The sequence below is a fragment of the Melospiza melodia genome, chromosome 4 (assembly GCF_035770615.1).
Source record: "Melospiza melodia melodia isolate bMelMel2 chromosome 4, bMelMel2.pri, whole genome shotgun sequence".
In the NCBI taxonomy this organism is placed as follows: Eukaryota; Metazoa; Chordata; class Aves; order Passeriformes; family Passerellidae; genus Melospiza; species Melospiza melodia.
Genome location: NC_086197.1, coordinates 91,228,510 through 91,249,954, shown reverse-complemented (window position 1 = coordinate 91,249,954; position 21,445 = coordinate 91,228,510). Strand labels below are relative to the sequence as shown.

At 43.2% G+C, this 21,445-nt stretch overlaps 1 protein-coding gene across 2 annotated transcripts in view; it reads right to left on the bottom strand.

Moving 5' to 3' along the window:
- RELN (reelin) overlaps positions 1–21,445 on the bottom strand; it is a 283,671-nt gene that overhangs the window by 65,363 nt on the left and 196,863 nt on the right. For both annotated transcript variants that reach the window (XM_063155547.1, XM_063155546.1), the window contains exons 23-29: positions 16,351–16,488; positions 15,463–15,649; positions 11,640–11,845; positions 9,643–9,814; positions 9,037–9,237; positions 6,223–6,458; positions 881–1,038 (exon numbers count right to left, since the gene is read on the bottom strand). In XM_063155547.1, the coding sequence (XP_063011617.1) occupies positions 881–1,038; positions 6,223–6,458; positions 9,037–9,237; positions 9,643–9,814; positions 11,640–11,845; positions 15,463–15,649; positions 16,351–16,488 (1,298 nt within the window). The remainder of the gene's footprint in view (positions 1–880; positions 1,039–6,222; positions 6,459–9,036; positions 9,238–9,642; positions 9,815–11,639; positions 11,846–15,462; positions 15,650–16,350; positions 16,489–21,445) is intronic.

Genomic DNA, 21,445 nt, shown 5'->3' with positions numbered 1-21,445 from the left:
ATGCTTTGGTGAAACTGTGTTGGACAGAGTAAGAGTAAGGGTCAGATACAGTGCACTGGCACATGGTTCTGTTGCATCTATGTGTGACAAAGCACCAGGCTTTTCTAAGAAAATACCCTGATGAGTGGATTGGATCTTTTTAAACCCACTTTACAAATTTCTGTAGGAAGAATAAGCCCTATTCCTCTAAAGTCTAAGATGGCTTATTTCACTAGGTAAAAAACAGCCAAGCTTTATGTTGATAAGGCATTTTTTGCAAACAGAAAAATATTATCCTTCTATTTAATTTTAAACAAATTGAACAAAAGATGTTAGCTTATTGCTTTGTTGGTCGAGGGTTGAAAAGACTGCAGTGTGCAACCGGTTGTGTCAATCTTTTTTTTTTCACAGGGTTTGCATTTTGGGTTTTTTTCCTATTTCAGCATAAAAGCCCCTGAAACCACAAGTGAGCAGAATTTTCCACAGAAGGGCCTGTCAGAACATATGTTCCCTCCTGGTCCCATGCCATCTGATGGCCAGGGGACTCAAAAATGGCAACAATTCTTTTGAAGATGATCCAAAGGCTTTTAAGCAGACTTTTCAGTTTATAATATTTTATTTTGTTTTCTCTTTTATTGCTAGTCCCTTCCCATTCATACAGATGGTGATATTCAAAGACTGTGCTTGCCAGGAACATCAACGGTGTCCGCTGCCTTCAGCTGCTCTGCTTTGCCTGTGCCGAATTTAATTTAACAAAACAAGAAAGATTCCTCTTGGCAGCCCGTGCAATATATGTCATCGTACATTTTTCCGGAATATCGGAGAGGCAAAGCAAGCTGTCAGTTCACAGGTTTAGCTCAGCCAGTGCTGGCTGCAGTGCCCCCGAGGGGGGCCGTGCTACCTGTGTAGCCCAGGTCGCAGAAGCAGACCCCCGAGACGCAGTCGCCGTGGCCGCTGCAGTAGCTGGGGCAGGGCTCCGAGATGTAGACGCCATCCAGGCCGAAGGGAGGCACGCTCTTGTGGGAGCTGCTCTCCTGGATCCAGCGGAATCGCGTCTTGCTGCAGAGAAAAAAAACCAACAGCACTGCTACGCTGTGGGGAAGATGAAATGGGAAAGCCTCATGAATACGATTGCCTGGCAAAAGATTTTGAGAATATGGAAACCGTAAGTGAGATTGAAATGAAAGCAAGATTTGAGATACTGAGCCTTTCTCTGGCCCATATCCATCAGTGAGAAGCAAAGAACAAATACACGGTTTTATCAACAACAGTGAATGATTAACGTGACTCTGAAGATGCTTTTTACTACTCAGTCCAACCTGAAGTGCTAATTACATATCAAAATCCCTGAACTTCATTTCAGTTACTGAACAACTGGAAAACAATAGTATAGCCAGCTGAAAGTCATCCCCTTTTGATTAGACAATACCCTCTACTTGCAGACAGGTCCAAGTGTCAGAGCAGACCCTACTAGCATAGCAGAAGGGGCCCAAAGAGTAGTTTTTAGGGTTTAAAATGTAACACAGTATAGTAATGCAATGATTCTTATAGGCTGTATGTAAATATTATAGGACTTGTACTAAATTAACTAGTGAAAAATAGAATATTCAGCACAGAAGAAGATTTATAGTGTTGTAATGAGAACTTCATCCTCTTTTACTTTTTCATCCTCTCTCTTTTCCTCTTGCTCTCTCTCACTTTCTCTCTCTCTTTCAAACTCTTTGGAGCTCCTCTTGGAGCCCTGCTCCAAGCAGGGCCCTGCACTCAAGTTCCACGACCTGGCTTCAGAGATCTCTCACCTCCATCTGCCCCAAACATCCTACCCACCCTCGCTCCTATTGCTGCTCCTGGCTTCAATAGCTGCTGCTCCTTCCATGAGATTAAAAGGACCTTTTCCCAAAACAGCCATTTGCAAATAGGATGCTTGGATTTCTGTCGTGCTGCATTTGTGCAACATTGCTTAAGGATATTTCTTTCAGACTTTTTGGCTGCATTTTGACTCCCTGTGTTTCTCTGGCCCATATCCATCAGTGAGAAGCAAAGAACAAATACATGGTTTTATCAACAACAGTGAATGATTAACGTGACTTTGAAGATGCTTTTTACTAATCAGTCCAGCCTGAAGTGCTAATTACATACCAAAATCCCTGAACTTCATTTCTTAGAGTATTTTTGAAAGGAGCTCCGTGATGGCAGCAATGCAGAGTTTATGACAGGATTGTGCACTTTTGAGTAAAAAACATTTACATTATTTGGACACAAGAAAAAAAGCCACTCTCTAAACAGAAGTAACAAGTCTGACTCATCAATCTCAAAGTCAAACATCCTGACAGTGAGATGGAGATGCAGTAGACCTGGTAAAACACGGATGAAGGAACAAACAATATCACTAAGAACTTGTCTAAGGCTGCTGAGCTGACGCAGCTGGCCCAGAGACATATGACTGACAGTCCATCAGTTCATACTCTAAAAGTCTAGTCCCAAATTTTAATGGCAGGGTTTTCTGACATATCCCTTCTTGGAGTGGCTGCAGATTCCTCCATTGAGTGGGGATACAATAACTAAAGGTTAATCTTTGAGACTGAGCAAAAAATTTGCCCACAGTCTTTGTATGGGTGAGTAACATCAATCTCTACTAAATAATAATTTTTGGTAACTTTAATACAATTGCTTTGATACAGTTGCTTCAATGTTGCTTCATAGAGCACTATATTATAATAGTTGTTATGGCTCCAATACTGTGTAGTAAATAATTCTGATTAAGATCTTCTTGTCTAATTGTTACCGTAATAAATCATAAATAAACATGTTTATATAAATATATCTAGTTTGCCATCCTTAATCCTGAAGGACAACCTTGTGTAAAGGTTAATTTACACCTGTATAACCCTTTAGACATAAACCACTGACAAAGTCCAGGGCTAAGATTGGATCCAGCTGCACCCAGCTTCCCCTCTGAGAAGGAGTTAAGAAAGCAGTGGGATTCTTTCTTGACCTCATGACTCAGTGGGAGGGCTTCCTTAATAAACTTCATCAGAAGATCCTACTCTACCCACAAATCTGACTCACTGCATAGGAAGTTTGTTGAAGAAAAAATATTTTGGTAATTAATTTCCAGTCTTTAACTTTTATGATACTGATCATGTTACATGAGCTCCAGAGAGGGGAATGGATTTACAATCTCTTTGCCAATATAATGGGTTAACTAATATCCTCCTTGCTGCTCTGCCTAAAAAATAATAAACCTATTGCTTTTTCTTTTTTTGCTGTGCACTGGGATTTGGTAGATCATGCTCATGCTTGGTAGCAAATAATGAAATGGGATGCTCTCTGGTTAACCCATGAACCATGATTTCCTAAGGGGCCCACAACAAACTCAGGTCTCAACATGCCAAAACACTCATTGCAGTCACAATACTTACATTTTCAATGTATTAGCATGAGCTTCTTTTTCCTGATCACATTACTGCACATAATGCCAAACAGATTGCTGCTATTGATTCTGCCCTGCTTGTTTTGGGTAAATCAAATCAGCTGGTGTCAGATCTGTGCAACTTGGCACCTGCTTTTATTGGCTAATTACTGAAGAAAAGACAAACTTGTTATGGTACACACTCTATTTCAAGTCCTTGCAGCAGAGGCACCGGCTCCCCTGCTACAAAATATGCCACACACTGAAATGGGACTGAGGATGAGGGAGAAGGGTGGGTCAGAAACCCAGAGACAGCACAAGAAAAGCTGCTGGGAGGGTGAGAGGCAGGGGGACATGGCCAAGGGCCTGGTGGGGTGGTTGTGCTGGCACTGCTTGGTGCATCCAACAAATCAGATTGGGGTATTTTACTGATGGAGTAAGACAGAGTAAGGGGAGTGAAGAACTTCACCCAAATCCAGATAAGATTTGGGTGAAGATCCAGAAAACCCTCCTGATTTCAAGGCTTGTGTCTTCCACCATTTGATGTTTTCTCACTTGTATTAATCTGGGGCTGAGGTTGTGCTTGCAGATGTGCCATTCTTCCCTCCTTTGCCTCTGGCTGTCCCGGCTGCCTTCACTGACACAGCACGTTATGCATCAGCTCAAATACCTTGCTAAGGTTTCTTTGCCTAGTGGTAACTAAAATTAATCCTGTTCAAATGGCTTATTTAATTCATGTGACTTACCACTCTCTTGCTGGTGCCTTTGACCTAGCTGACATGGATAAAGACAATGAAAGAATTGGTGTCAAATTAAAAAGTGCTGGGTTCCTTGCTGCTTTTTAATTTAATTATCTATTACAGACCAATCTGACACCTTTAAAATGGAAAATTCACACTGCTTGGGGCAGCATATATTTCCCCCAGCTCTGCCATATTTTAACGCTGCTTTTATTCACAGCTTTGCAACTTTTTCCTAATGTACCATTCTAGAAGCAGCTAAATAAGCTGATCCCCGTGTCCCACTGGCATCACTGGATCACAATGCACCGTACCTGGCTGTGAGCGACCTGGGGATAACAAGAGTAACTCAAAGTCTCCAGTGTGGTACACGGAGGGCTCGCTGAGCTCCGGGAGCACCTGTGAGACCGTGTCTGGACGGGCTGCTTGGGTCCAACCCAGCTGGCTACTGACCCTCAGCCCACAGGATCTTACATAGACCAAAGCAAAAAACCAGAAGTGCTCTTCTCCACGTGGGGACAAATGTCCTCTGTTAATTAAGTTGAAAACCACCATATGGAAAAACCTGTGTGGCAAGAGGCCTGATGGGTCATGGCAGGAGAGTTTTATACCCGGGGAATGGGGAGCGGAGGAGGAGGAGCATGGCCAGTGGGATACCAGTAGGGAGGGGCAAGGGGAGGGACTGACCAGGGAAGAGATCACCGGTGGGAATGGGGTAGAGGGGTGAGTGAGAGAGAAACCGTGAGATAGGAGAGGGGGAAGAACGAACCATGTGATACAACATAAATTATTCAGTGCAATATAAAGACTACTCTGTGAAAATCTCTAATAACCCAGTGCAAAACAACAACTAAATAAACTATTTAGTGCAATACAACACAGCTTTGCAACTTTTTCCTAATGTGCCATTTTAGAAGCAGCTCAATCAGCTAGTGAATAGTGAATCAGCCCTGTGTCCCACTGGCATCACTGGATCACAATGCACTGTACCTGGCTGCTAGTGACCTGGGGATATCAATGGTGACTCTTGTCCAGTCCTCAAAGTCCCCAGTGTGGTACATGGAGGGCTCGCTGAGCTCCAGGAGCCACCTGTAAGACCGTGTCTGGACGGGCTGCTTGGGTCCAACCCCGCTGGCTATGGACCCTCAGCCCACAGGATCTTACATGGACCAAAGCAAAAGGCCAGAAGCACTCTTCTCCACATGGGAAAGAATGTCCTCTGTTTATTGAGAACCACCATATGGAAAAACCCGCATGGGAAGAGACCTCATGGCTCATGGCGGGAGAGTTTTATACCCAGGGAATGGGAGTGGAGGAGGAGCATGGCCAATGGGATACCAGTAGGGAGGAGCAAGGGGAGGGACTGACCAAGGAATAGACCGCCAGGGGGGTATTCTCTAATAACCCAGTGCAAAATAGCAACTAAAAAAATGATTTAGTGCAATACAACACAGCTTTGCAACTTTTTCCTGATGTACCATTCCAGAAGCAGCTAAATCAGCTAATCCCTGTGTCCTACTGGCATCACTGGTTTACAATGCACTGTACCTGGCTGCGAGTGACCTGGGGATATCAATGGTGACTCTTGTCCAGCCCTCAAAGTCCCCAGTGTGGTACATGAAGGGCTCGCTGAGCTCCAGGAGCCACCTGTAAGACCGTGTCTGGACGGGCTGCTTGGGTCCAACCCCGCTGGCTATGGACCCTCAGCCCACAGGATCTTACATGGACCAAAGCAAAAGGCCAGAAGCACTCTTCTCCACATGGGAAAGAATGTCCTCTGTTTATTGAGAACCACCATATGGAAAAACCCGCATGGGAAGAGGCCTCATGGCTCATGGCGGGAGAGTTTTATACCCAGGGAATGGGAGTGGAGGAGGAGCATGGCCAATGGGATACCAGTAGGGAGGAGCAAGGGGAGGGACTGACCAAGGAATAGACCGCCAGGGGGGTATTCTCTAATAACCCAAACAACAACTAAACAAACTCTGTAGTGCAATACAACACAGCTTTGATACTTGGATGTACCATTCCAGAAGCAGCTAAATCAATCCCCGTGTCCCACTGGCATCGCTGGTTCACAGCGCACCGTACCTGGCTGCGAGCGACCTGGGGATAACAATGGTGACTCTTGTCCAGTCCTCAAAGTCCCCGGTGTGGTACACGGAGGGCTCGCCGAGCTCCCGGGAGCTGCCCTCGCAGCCCTTGGTGCCGGGGGACGCGGGGTAGCAGCCCTCCTTCACCAGCGACCAGAAGAGCCCAGCGTCGTGCGAGTACTGCAGCAGCACGGGCGCAGAGCTGCTGTACTGGCTGGTGCAGCCAATGTTCAGCTGCGAAGAAGCAGAGAGTCAGAGATGAGGGAAACAGCAGGTTTGTCTTTACAAATGAGCTGTGGGTCTGCTGGTGGATAAAACTAGCACTGGGAGATAAAAGAAACAATGGGAAGGATTCTACTGATTGGTGAATGGAAAGAAGATATTTGGTTTTACAAATCGACTTTAGGTTTGCTGATAAATGAAATTAGATGTTGAAAGATGAAAGAAACAATGGGGGAGAAAAACACCTAAATTCCATAAGAATTAAAAATTAGAAGGGACAGGTATACATTAGAGGGAAATCTTTGGTGTCAGGCGTATCAGGAAGTCTGTACCTCTCCAGTACCTCAGCAAAAGGGGAAAGAGAGAAGGGAAATACATCTGGGAAATTAGGATAAAAAGGGAGGCTGCGTCCTCCAGAAAATTGAGAGATCCCAGGGGAATGTCCCATGGCCTCTCCCTTTATTGGAGTAAAGTAAAAGGACTCCTCAGTCTCCTTTTTGGACATAAGCCTCTGGTGTTTGTGGATTAATTTTCCTAACAGAGATGACATGAAGAAACTGCACTGTTATTAGTACTTACTGGCTGCAAACCACCTTTGACTTTTTGTGCTGGGAGGTTTAATGCTCTGAGCACTGGCTCTGAACCCTGCTGGCAGACTGCTTGGAGTCTGCTTCCTACATGGAAATATGACATTTCTTGGTAAAAATTCCCACTTTCCTTCATTAAGGTTGCTGAGTTCAGCACACAAAGAGGTGCAAAGAACTTTCCAAGGGTCCCTGTGCATAGCAAGCCCCAAACAGCAAACTCTGTGCAGGCACCTGCGTGCCCAGGAGTGGAAAGAGCTGTATCCTCTGGGATCCATCCCGTCTGCAGCACAGTGTGCCCAGAGGATCAGCCTGACTGCCAGGTTAGCCCTAACCACAGCCTCGTCACTGCCTTGCAGGAATGATGTCTGGGAGCTGGCACTGCAGTTTGGGCCCCCAGAACGGAGTAACATTTGGATTAAGAAGAAAAAATGCATATTAAAATGTGAAATGAGAATGCAGCCAAGACCAAAATCAACTGCTGATTTGAAGTTTCAGTTTCATTCTTCAAGCTATCAGAAAAATATTAGTTTTCCTTAGTTTATTGCAGAAATTCTACTTGAGTTGTAGAAGGCAACATGTAAAACAAAATCATTCATGTAAAATGAAATAATTCTAACAAATTACTGTCTTTGAGCTTATCAATGCAAAATTATTCCAGTCTGCTATTTAAAATGGAAATTTCACACACTCATGAAAGCATGCAAATAGGACTAACACATTTATGTGCAGGCTGAAAAGCTTTCCAAAAAAGTATAAATTCAGTCCTTAAATAATAGACTTTATAAAGAAGAACTCACTGTTCTGTGACACATTCTCATGTTTTGTATAGTTATGTTACATTGACAAGTGCTTCAGTGATGGAAGGTGTACAAAACATTTTAAGTATTGTTGCTTTTTTTTAACCCAGACAATTTCTTAATTGCTGTTCATCATCAAACCTAGAAATTGGACACTTAGTCACTGAAGTACAGGAAGGTGGTGAAGAGGCAAATAGCATAACCCTTTTCCTGCCTAACTGGTATTTATGTCTTGAGATATCCTTAGGTTTTAAACAGTTTAAAGTATAAAACTACATGCAATACTCACAAGAAAATTGTACTGAAATCCCTCAGTTTGTATAGCATCTTAATAGCATATCTTTTAGTTGAAATTAGATTATTTTACAAATCCCAGTATTTCTAACGAACTTTCCTATTTATAGAACTGTGGGAATTATATTTGAAAAGCTGCCTGTAAACATCTGATCTTTTTAATAATTCCACTTGTAAATTATTCAGTGTCTGTATCCACCAATTATGTAAGGACCATGTATTTGTGGGGAGCTCATTAAAATTGCATTGCAACCAACTTCCAGAATTCACCAATGGGATTTCATTATAAACTCAATAAAATTTTGATTAGGGTTCAGAAACAAGAGCTTGTCAAAGCAAATACACTTTCTTTGGAGACCATATTCTGATGTATTGTCAGACCACTGAAATTTTTTGTAAGCTCTTTAAAGAAGAAAATGCTAATTGGAGCCTATATTCATTGACACAATAAAAGTAAATTATATGAAAAACACACACTGGAGTACAGAGCAGCTTGTAAGTCCTTAAATAGTTTAAAATACAAAAAATGAACCCAAACCACATTGGAGCTTTTGTACTCACAGAGCCCCAGATGGGGTAAATCCTTTTGGGCTTGACAGTGCAGTAGCATTTCCTAGTACTGACTTGAATATAATGACATGTACTTCAAGCCACTTCTGAAATGTGCTGAAGAACAAAAACCTTTAAAACTTCTCCAGAGGAGTAAAAATGATTTAAATCACCAAGGTTTTGGCTATTCTAGAAAGCAGGATGGCATTTTATTCTGTATGGGTTCATACTTGTGCTTTTCACGTCTTTTTACACAATTGTCTATTTTATCACCTTTGAGCTGTGGCCCCAGTGGCACCTTGCAAATATTGGCTAAGGGCAGTTTTACTGATATTCTTGCACAGATTTATGTTTAAGGCATACCTTGAACTGCAGGACATATCCAGGCTTCAGGGTTAAATCTCGAGTCACTGCAAACCGGTCTCCATCCGATTTACCGAACAGCATGGCAGAGGGGGTGGCAGAGCAGAAACTTTCATTTTTGGTCATCCCTTCGTTGGCCAGCATCAACCATACACTCATCTGGTTCATAGGGTAATCAAATGCTGGCTTTTCATAAAAGTTCTGTTAGAAATGAAAAGAAAAGCCAGAGGTATTATCCCCTTGTGCTGTGACTTCAGAATAATTCTCAAAATGATGAACTTTCAAATTTTGCAATTTTTATTTTCTGTAGTTTTCAAAAAAAATTTTTATTGCCAAAACTTCAGTCTTGACTTTTTGCAGAGATACATCATTACATCCTCCGACACAAAGCTTTATTATACTATATTACATTACATCAAAACTGAATGTGCCTGATGATTTTGTGCAAAGACCCCGGTTATTCCCACACAGAGACGCAGCTGCAAGCACTGCAGCTGTCTCTTTAAATAAACCCAGTATTTTCAACGAAAACTATATTCAAACAAGTCTCCTAACAGGATAGTTCCTGTTTCCTGGGGATGCCCACAGCTGGCTCTTGCTTATTACCTGTGGCAAGGTGGGATTGATGACAGGGATGATGTGCTTCTGCTTCTCTGACAGGATGATGATGTCGTCGATGGCCCACTGGTCGTACCCTTCCCCTGAGAACACCGGCTGCCACCAGCGAAACCTGGTGCAGGGGGTCTTGGCTGCAGCTGGCAGCTCCAGATACACAAACCTGAGGAACGCAAATGGAGCAGAACCTCAGAGAGCACAGTTTGTAGAGAAATGTATCACTCAACAGGGAAAAGAGACAGGAAAGCCAGCAGCTATCTTATCTGTAAAAGTCCTCAGTAATTTGTGTGTCCAGAGAAGGGCAGCAAAGCTGGGGAAGGGTCTAAGAGAGTAACTCATATGAGATGCTGCTGAGGAAGTTTGGGTTGTTTAGTCTGGAGGAAAGGTGGCTCAGCAGAAACCTCATTGCTCTCTACAACTACCTGAAAGGAGGTTGTAGTAAGATGGGGGAATCAGCCTCTTCCCCCAGGTAACCAGGGACACGAGTGCATTGCCTCAAACTCTGCCAGAGGAAGTTTATTGAATTGGCAGAGAATGATGGTGAGGACTCCGTTGATATCAGAAGGCTAATTAATTACTTTATTATACTATATTACATTACATCTAAACTGAATGTGCCAAGCACCCACTCTGCACACACTGCACTGAATCTTGTGACTGTGAGCCGATAGTCCTGACACACACACACACACTTGGTCCTGATAGGCCAAGGAAACAAAACACCATCACTTTGGGTAAACAATCTCCATATTGCACTGTACTTTTGCACAAACGCAGGCACAGCAAATGAAAAGAATTGTTTTTCCTTCCTCTGAGGTTCAGAGAATGTGAATCTCAGAAATATTCTTGGGAAGAATTGTGCCTTGCTTTTCTCTGTGAAGAGAAATGTGGCTACACTGGTTCGGGTTGGACAATAGGCAGAGTTTCTCCACTGAAAAGGCAGTCAGGCACTTGGGCTCCTTGGGCTGCCCAGGGAGCTGGAGGAGTCACCATCCCTGGAACTGTCCAAAAAGTCCCTGGATATGGCCCTTAGTGATATGGTGATGTTGGATCAAAGGTTGAATTTCATGATCTTGGAGGCCTTTTCCAACTTTAAGGATTCTGTGATGCTATTATTCTATTTTCCCATATATCTGGATCCCTATTTATGCACTGCATATCAAGAAGCCTTCTTTGTTTTTCTTGTAAACTCTTTAAGACAATGTATGTTTTTTCTGCTCTATTACTATATTGCCAAACACAATAAGGAACTGATTTGAGCTCTCTAGCTTTGAATTAAACTGTTCAGCTGATCCATGTTCTGATGCCAGGAAGTAATAGTGATATATGCCACCAAAATTAATTTCTCATTCTCTTCTGCTGATTGGTCCTATTTGTAGACAAAAGCATCCTTCTGTTACAATGGAATAGATTATGTAGCAGTTTTCTTTGGGTAAAATATTTCAGGCCTCCTATACAGATCTTTGTATCCTGAAAGACATGGACTACAGGTAACAGAAATCGTGTTAACACCCATGTAGACAAATACAATTTAAATTTTCACTGACAAGGTATCTGACACCAAGTTTGAATGACTGAACATGATTTCTTCTCCTCCTTAAATATTTATTTAAAGAGCTTTTGCTTCATATGACATTAATGCATGTACATTAGATCTGAAATCAGAGTCAGAGGAAATGGAAGATTTCTGCACCTCTTTTAAGCAAGTTCTGTATTTGCTTGCTAATGTTTTGCAGATGTTAGCATTTTAGTCATGTTTCACATAGAAGGTGATAGGAAATTTTATATTTTACTTAAGACTGTAAGGCCCACTTTCATTACAGTTTTCATTCCCAGTGACAGGAGTTTACTGTGCCAGTCAGAAAAAGTAATGATGACTTCTAAGCATTATAAATTTGAATTATGATTAATATTTTCATAAGTTGAAAAATATATATTTTTAAAAGCTGATGCGGATGTGGATTACTTAATTCAGATCAAAATTATACCTGGGTTTGCTGAAGTCAGAGAAATACATTTCTGCTAGTAGCTGCCAATTGATCCCGCCGTTATTGCTGTACTGCAGCAGCACACCTTCTTCTCTGCTGTCAGGTTTATTGCATGAAGAAGTCTCTCCTCCAATCTGGATGTAAAACTGTACAAAATCCACCCATGTTGTGTCCAAATCCCAGCTTACCAACTGTCTTTTTCCAGCCTACAATACAAGGAAGAGAGGGACAATAATAATTTTAATTATGGCACCTTCACGATGAATAGGCATATTTAAAGTCCATTACAGATGAATATTACACACAAAATTACACAACATGGAGGACATTGATTTCTGTATCAACTTGGCTTTTTTTGTCTTTCAATTATTCTGCTTGGCCATCCTTTATGTCACCCTGATTTGATCCCACAAGAACTTTATTATTCGATTTCAATACACAATGAAAATTCACAACACAATTTCCACACAAGAATTTAATCTCATGGTCCCATGTGACTTCAGAGGACAAAGAGCAGGTGCTGGATATCCTGAATCAACCCAGGCTAAATTTTTAAGTCTTCAGCTTTCTATTGATAATGCATGGAGCAGTAAAAAGTCCTTTTATCTAGTCCTTCTTCCCTGGTCAAATCTTGCACTATACAAGGTTACCCAATCACCTGAAATTGGCTCCTCTAATACCTTCCTCAAGGTCCATCTTCTACACAAGAACCAGGGATTGGCATTTTCTCTTCATGCTTCAGCTGAATAAAATTTGTTCCTACACAAAACGATATTCTTTTCCTAATAAGTGTTGTAAATCAGGAGTGTCTCAACTAAAACCTGTGGATTTAGTTTCAAGTTTACCTAAGCACAGCTAAGAGAAACAGGGAGCCTTGTAAAACTGAGTGAACAGCTTTTCCAAGTACGCTTTTGAACTTAAGAGGTCAATGTGGTCACTCTGTGTGTGTTCAGAAGACAGAGCATGTTCATAGAAAAAAAAGCTCTAAGGTTTAAGAGCCTTTTATTGTAACTGAAATTATCCCATAATCCTCTTCCCTTTGTGCCCTGGGGCTTGAGGCTGAACTTGTGGACTTCCACATCACCAAACCTACAAGATGCTGGTATGGGATATGAAGCTGACAAGGCAGGACACAGGATGAGAGCAGTGTCCCCAGGGAGGTGACCTGCATGCCCTGCATCTGGCACAGCCCAGCACAGCATCAGGCTGCCACAGCTTTTATAGGTAGGGCAAAGCCATTTGTGTACAGATGGAGAAATGATGCAGGGATCGCATTTCTGCATTTATTAAAGCAGCTTCAACCTGGCACCACCCCCCAAAATGGACCAGAACTGTCATCCTGCCTATTCTTTACAATTCCCTTAAAAAAGTGTGTTTCTGTCCATCTCCAAGCATAAAAAGATTTAAAAAGGAAAACCAAGGTTAAGTTATGACGCCTGTGTTTTAAGTAATGTCACTTGTACATTTGGGATCCTTATGACAAATTTCCAAATAAACTTGAGATAAGCAAGTGACGTCATCTAGCTGGACACATGTAACAAGATTTAGGAGCTGAGATTTAAAATATCATCTGTGTTTTTTAATAAGGTGACAGATGAATTTAAATCCTGTTCCATTCACATCTCTTTCTTTGTTCTACACAGCTGAGGGTAAACCCAGCAGAGATAAAAGTTTACTGCTTTTCTTTCTCTGTCTTTGCTTGGCTGGTATAACAGCCTGGGTGCTGAGCTCATTTGTGGACCATACCAAATAGGGCACCTTGCACTGTGGGACTGACTGCTGGAAGCTGAATTCATGGGGTCTGAAGTTTTGTTGGCTTGTACCACTGATGACAAGGCAGCAAAACCTGTGAAGAATCCTTTGACTCTCAAAAAGCTCATACAGGATACAACTATACCAATTTAGTCTGGAATTGTTCTTGGTTTGGTTTATTTCATTGTTTATTCCCAGCCGAGACTGGAATTCCCTCCTGGATGGTGCCTTGAGAGCGAGAAGAACTCAGCCCTGGATGCAGCCCTGAGCTCCTGGGTGCAGCCCCAGGTGGCTAATGCTGGCCAAGGTGACACTGATAACCTCTGGGTGGTTTGCTTCCACAGCTTCATTGGAGAACACTGGAATTTGAAACTGTCACCGTCAAATGGAGCCAGAAATGGGTACTAAGGATGCAAACACCCTTGCTGTCCCATGGCCTGTGTGTTCTGACCTGCAGTGGGCCAAGCTCTGGCCCTAAAACTGTTCCAGGTGAGCTTTCCATATCTGCACCCCACAGCAGGTGTGCCTGCCAAAGGGGTAATCACAGACCCAGGTAAACTGAGAGAGGGCATGAGTGACATAAAGCCTCAGGGAATTGCTAATTGAAAGAGCTCTGAATTGTGAACACACCTACAACTGATTGAAATGAGTTGTAAAACAAAAGCTAGAGGGTTGTCAGAACAAAGCCAACATTTATTCTGGCAGCAGTAATTGATTATGACAGCAAACAAAAAGTGGCTGTTTGAGCAAATGAAATGTGAATATGAGCTCCCCAAAACAATACAGAACTGTTTGGCAACTATAAAAATAATTTTTTATAATCCACCAGTATGGCCCCTAGACAGTGTGAGAAAGATCTAAACAGAAATTAAATAAACCACCTTCTGTTGACGGCACACAGACTGCTACTACTCAAGAAATGAGTGATAACATAACCCTTAGAGATCAATAGAAAGAAGCCAAGAATTTCTAAATGAGTTTTTCACTCCTCCTTAGCAGGAATCAGAAGAAAGATCATAGCAGGTTAATTCTAATTTAGCAAACTACTTTTGAGAAACTTAGCATAAGGAACCAAGCCAGAAGGAAAAACATCTAACAGGGAAGACAATTATGTATAAAAATCCAATTATCACAATTAGCTAGTTATACTGATTGGGCTATTACGAAATTTTCAGTGCAGAGCTTTATTTCCAGGGGAGCTGGATGTGAGACTATGTAGGAGTGCTGAAAATTATTTCATGGGTTAGATTTTTGTAATGAGGTAAACAACACACAATTGCACAGCGTTGCATATCGGGTTATTCTACTGGGATTAATCTGGCTCTCATGACAGCAGTGGCAGTTTGATCAAACCTTTAAAGGAGAAGCACATAGCTGCATTTACACTCTTCCTTTCAATTAAGAACAAAACAAACCTTAGTAACAGACCTGAGGAGCAACAATACAAAAATAAATCAGTGATTACAATGCATAATCTTACGTTTGGTCATAAAGATCTCTTTTTATTTTAGCTATAATTGCTACTAATTAGCAGAATTCCCTATATCTCCTTCCTGTTCTATTATTTTTTGTCTGCAAAGTATCCAAGTTATACAAAAGAATATTCTCCTTCGGGTTAAACATTTTCTAAAAGCCTGAAAAATGGTTTTTTTCAATAGTTTTGTTCCTGTGACCGCAAATTAAGCTGCTTATGTCCTGGAAAGCCAACCTTTCCCCATCTCTTAGCCAGGACAGTACAGAAGAAACAAATGGGAGCTGCTGGAGGCTGCAAACTGAATCTTAAAAAAGAAAATGTCCAAGTAAGACATTGTGAATATACACACTTCCCAGCACACTGGCAATTTATTACCTTTCATTACAGCTGATATTTCTTGGCTACACAAGTGCATGTGTCTTTCCCCATCTCTTTTGATTGCTTTGTTCTTTACCTGCAGAGCATAGCTGGGCTGTTTAACACGCGTCTGATATCACGTGCAGCTTCTTTCTGCCACCTCCCTTCTCTTTGCCTCACAGCCACATGATGCTCCACAGAAACCTGCAGTGTGTGCCTTTATCAGTGCCCCAGCCCTACCTTGTTGAAGTAGAGTGAGGAGCCAGATGAGATGACCCCACAGCCCTCCTCGGGCTTGACGACCTCTCCCCCAATAATTTCCTGCCACTCCGTCTTCAGGGTGTCTGGGTTCTCAAAATCAGACATGATGGTTGAAGAAAGGGAATTTTCAGGCTGACATTCAGTACCCCGAAACCCTGAATCGCACCTGGAGGGAAGTGTAAACATAACAAGTTTTAAGGACTTTATTTGATACTGGCAGTTAGTTAAGGCAGTGCACTGACCTTATAAAATTCGATGTGGACAACCATAATTGAAAACAAAAATCATTCTAGAATTGTGGTTTTGTATCGTGGAAAAAATCTGAATAACTGGAAAATTGGAAAATTTTTTTATAAAAAAACCCCCAAACCCCTGGGGTCTCTAGAAAGTTTGAGGCTGGCATGGAGTAGCAGTCTGTCCTTGGTGTAGCACCCATTCTGACAGTGACTGCCAAGCAGAGCTCAGCTGGTCCCTGGCATCCTTCTGACTCAGCAAAGCAGCTCTGGCCCTGAGCTGGGGCTCCTGTGAAAAGGGCTGGAATGGCCACCAGGACACCTGGAGCAGGTGAAAGCTCTTCCAGTGCTTGGATCTGCCAAGGGTACAGCTCCTTGCACAGGCTGGTGCGGAGCAACTGCTGCTAATGCTGCTTGAATGGTCAACCCTGCAGAGTGCTTTTTAATTTTTTTAAATTAAAAAAAAATTAAATTTTTTTTAAAAATTTAAAATTTAAAAATTTTAAATTTAAAAAAACAGAGTGTTTTTTTTAGTTTTTAATACAAAAATAACAACAGCCAAGAAAAGGAAAACAGTAGGGTGCCTGAAGTATCAGGAGAGCATTGCTAGGAGGGTCTGACAAATGCCTCATACCTGCAAACCCCGTGGTCACACCAGCCATGCCCGCTGCACATGCTGGGGCACTGCTGGCCAATGTAGATGTTGTCCAGGGCCCACTCATCCTGGGCTGTGTAGTAGCACTGGCTCCAGCGGAAACGTGTGGCACTGGACCTTAAAATCAATAACAATGCATCACTTTTGGATTCTTTACAAAATGGCAGGAAAAGAGGTAAATGTAAAAAAAAAAAAATGAAGTTAGTATCCCATAGTATCCCAATCCCAGCCTGGGGTGCAAAGGCTGGCACAATCAAAGACAGCTTCTTACAAATTAACTTTCTAGATGATGCCAGTCACGGCACAAGGCTATATAATGAACTTTCCAGTGGCTGATGACATTTCTGAGGAAGAGCACATTGTAGGGATTTTGAGAATTATTTTAAGGCAAGCCTAGCTGTGAATATTACTGGATTTTTATTGTGCGATGGTTGCAAAACTGGAAAGGTGTATCTAGGGCATGAATTTGTTTTTTATATTTTTGGTGACAGTTAACAGGTCATAAACTGCCTAAAGAGGTTTCTCCTGATATTTATTATTTCAACAATTATTAAAGTTCTTGAGTGTTAGTGAATACCAACTATTTCCATTCAACAATAGTTGACTTTTTTTCTTGATATAATTTTTTCTGTTTTGGTCAGGATGGTTCTAAACTAGATTTTGCACACATACCACTGGTGACATTGAGAGCACCAGTTTTTGTCAAAGATCCTGTTTCATGGCATCTATTTTTTCCTGCACTGCAAATAGCTTGCTGTTGGCCAACAACCCAAAATTTGTAACACCCAAGGTTTGTGGTGGGGAATTATCAAATTAAATTCCTTGCCTAAGTAATCTCTGGATATTTGTAATAATCTTCAAGCACAAAACCTTGCTCTAGCTTCTCCATTCTAAATAGTTTTATCTTCAACAGCTTTTTTTTCTCTACAATAGTGAAGTCAGGTAATATTACCCATTAAAAATGCTCAGTGTTGGCCCTTTAGGAGATTGTCCAATTCAACATTGACATTTTCCACGGGAGTGACTGCTGCTAGCCAAACCCAGCCTGACACCCACCACCCTCAAAAACCGAGGCTGGAGAAGAAAGTAAATAAGGAGAAAAGCAATCTTTGTCATCATCAAGCCTTCTCAAGCTACCCTGCCAAACTGTGCACATCCAACTGGTCACAGACACTGGCTGGTGGCCTCTCCCAAATAGGGGATACAGAGATTCTGCACTCCAAGTAAAAAGGGGTGGTGGTGGGTGCCCAGCAATGTGGGCACTGAGGCTGGATTGCATTGTTGTGGAGGGGTAGGACAGGGAAAGCAAGGCTGGCTGAAGAGAACTAAAAATCCAATTTTAAATGGGATATGCCTGTGTCTGGCCAAGGGCTGGTTGGGGGTGCTGAGGAGGAGAAGCAGGCAGCTCCTATTAGAAGCTTTTCTAACTTGTTTCTGAGCCATATGGTTACTTTACCATGGCGCAGGATAAAATGCTGTTACTCTGCTTGGAGATACAAAGGCCTTTCCCCACCCCCAATAATTTATGTAGAATAAGACTTATTAAAATGAATACTGTAAAGGTGGCTGAGCCACCTGCTCACACGTATGGAAGTGAAGAAATGAAGGGAGCAGGCCTGTGCAGCTGAAGAGGACGGAGTGGCAGAGCAATTAGCCACTCTGGCACATATGAGAAGACTGCTACATGTATGGATAAATTTTTAAAGTACCAGTTACAAATTTCTTTAAAAAACATGTGAAGCTGCCCAAGGGCTTGATTTTTAATTGAAGTGACCCTTGTTGCCTGTTTTAAGTGTCTGTTTGATATTGCAAATACTGTAAGCATTTCTACAGCACTCAGAGTTAATCTGCAGGGGCAAATCTGCTGATTAAATACTCCCTCAGGATGTAATGTATTGATGGGTTACATTACAAGAGCTATGAATTATCCATTAAAAGTGTGCAATCCCAGTAATCAGCACACAAAGGACTTCCCAAGCTTGTGAAGGCACAATAGGCAGTCAATATTGACTGCAATTATTTACTGTTTATTTTTGGAGTGCTCTGAAGTCAGCACATCACTTTGCTGCTGAGGTTCATGTTCCCATCAATGGCACCACAGAGAGCCCTGACAGAGGCTGTAGGCTCTGGAAGGAGCTGTAATGACTGGTGTTAACTCTAATGTGTGCTGAGGAAAATGACAATACTGAAACCAAAGAATGGTGTTAGAGCAGGCAAACACATCCCCTGTGAACTCCCAGCACAGTAAAACTGTGTCATGTAATTTTCCCAGGTAGCAGGAGGGAGAGCACTGTGTTTGGGCATCCCTGTTTTTCATCAGGGAGGGTGTATGGGTGGAGTTGGTGTGATACCCTGCAGCCCTGGGGTGTTACAGCAAACCAGGGGAGATTTACAGTGATGCAGAGGCAATTTCACCATGCCATGGAAGTCTCGTGGTGCCCAACAAGTGGTAGTGCCCCCCTAAAATGAGCTTGGTGTGGCATTGATGGCATTGCCTTGGCTGCTCACTGGCTGCTGCCATGGTGCACATGGCCTGGAAGGGCAAATGTGCAGGTGCATCAGGGCTGGTTCAGGTGCATCAGGGCTGGCTCTGGTGCATCAGGGCTGTGCAGGTGCATCAGGGCTGGTTCAGGTGCATCAGGGCTGGTTCAGGTGCATCAGGGCTGGCTCTGGTGCATCAGGGCTGTGCAGGTGCATCAGGGCTGGTTCAGGTGCATCAGGGCTGGCTCTGGTGCATCAGGGCTGTGCAGGTGCATCAGGGCTGATTCAGGTACATCAGTGCTGTGCAGGTACATCAGGGCTGGCTCTGGTGCATCAGGGCTGGTTCAGGTACATCAGGGCTGGTTCAGGTACATCAGGGCTGTGCAGTACATCAGGGCTGTGCAGGTGCATCAGTGCTGTGTAGGTGCATCAGAGCAGGTTCAGGTGCATCAGGGCTGTGCAGCACATCAGGGCTGGCTCTGGGCACAAGGCTCACTCCTGACCTGCACCCTCAGTGGGGAGAGCCCAGCCCTGTGCAGTGGCAGAGGACACCTCTGTGCCCAGGGGAGCACAGCACCTGGAGCCCCAGCTGAGAATATCCCTGTGCAGCTCTGCCTTGGGGCTGTTCCCAGGGCTGGGTGTGCACAGAGCTGCCCTTTGCTCAGGATCATGTTGGTTTCACCTGACCAAAATGTTTCCCTGGAGAGTCTCACTGTCCCATTCCTGCTGCCATCCTGCCAGGTGCAGAGCTCCATCTGCCTCCTCGGGTTCCAGATGTTGGCTGCACATCAAGCTAAGGGTGCACTCAGCTCCACTCGTTACTCAGCCCAATGAAATGATTGTTTCTCTCATTTGAGGGGAGGGGAAGAAGGGAGGAGGCTCATTACCACCTGGAGATGAACATGTTGCCCAAATGGAGGCATGTGCAGCAGCTGGGGGCTGGGGACAGCCCAGCAGGGAGGAGTTGTTTTTACCTGCAGACAGACAGCTCTCCCCTGGGGACAGCTTTGCCACCATGGGAATCCCAATGCCCCAAACTGCAAAGGACAAGGGGCGCCCTCCCCTTCCCACCCAGCCTATGCCAGGGCTCCTGTGGGAAGCAGTGCCACTGTCCCAGGGCTGTGGGCAGGGACAGCTCCATGGATCCAGAGTCCTCCCTGGGCGGGGATAATGCATGTTAGGCTGAAGTGACAATTGCAGAAGCGACGCTGCTGAAAAACCAGTCCTGCTCGCTGCTTTTGAGAGCTTTCCAAGGCTGCTCTGCATCTCAAGGTAACAACAGCTAAAGGGGATTATGCTGTTAAAAATGGTAATCAACCATTTTAAAAAGCCATGTTAATTAAGAAAAGAGAATAAGGAGATGAGCGTCAGCTGCATCCTTAGTGATAAAACACTGCTTTTCTGGGCAGTCACTGTTTGGACATCTATTGAAATGGGAGGTGCAGCACTGAGGAGCTATGGAAGCATTTCTTACAAGAAGAATAAACTTCCCTAGTTCCTCATAGTTTCTCCATTTTTTTAAATGCTACTAGAAAGCAATCTGGCTCTCTAATGACATTATATCTAACTCAGGTTGATGTCAAATAAAAGTCATTTTTGTTGTGTGACATTTTACATAAGCACAAGGAAATCGTGTCCCAGAAGTACTGCCAGTGAAATGATGCTCTGTTATAAAATTTTTCTGATATGTGAGTTAAAATAAAATCACTGCCTTCTCTCCTGATATTAAAAGCCTTAATGATTTAATGCAAATTTGTGGCTGGTAAAATTATATTTGCTACCTTCTGAGTTACCATAATTACATTTACCCAATTATCCTGAAGGTCTCATTCAGTCATTAGGTGTTGATTTGTTTATGAAGTCAGCAACTGACAGCTGCTTGTATCTCATTAAAGCCTGTTCACATGTAAATGCCTTGCATAAAACTGAAATTAATTTTCATCAGTGTTAGAAATGTTCAGTTCAAGTACAATACAATTTCAGCAAGCAGGTGCTTACATTTAATTTCTTCAAGTCTCATTCTTGCAGCAGGTTTCCTAACCCAAAATCTCACATAACACGGGGACCTTGTAAACTCATGCTTGCTAGATGGAGAACATCTACAGATCTGCAGAAATACCAGCACACCCAGAAAGTTTACAAGAGAAATAGGTGATGTTCTGAACAATTTTCCAGCTGCATGAGCGCAGTGCCACAGCCTGACACTTCCCACACGCCCAAGGCGCAAACCCTCAGCTGGGAGCTGTGCATCCAGGGGTAAAAGCTCCAGCAATCACTGTGCAGGGGTGTGAGGGCATGCTGAGGCCAGCAAGGGCCAGAACAAGGCTAATGAGACATTCCTGAGACCTCCTTTGGGTGCTTGGTTTCCCTGTGCAGTAAGCACAGAGCAGGCTGGGTGTGTGCCAGCCTTTGCCTTGTGTGGGTGAAATGGAAGCTCCAGAGATGTCTCCCCTCACCCCAGCTTTGGGAAGGCAGAACATCTGGCTCTGCCTCTGCACTGTTCTTCCATCACTGAGGTTTTGCCTCTGTGGGGTGGATGCAGGTGGGGAAGGGATAGGAGGAGGAGGAGGAGGAGGGAGAGCACACCCAAGAG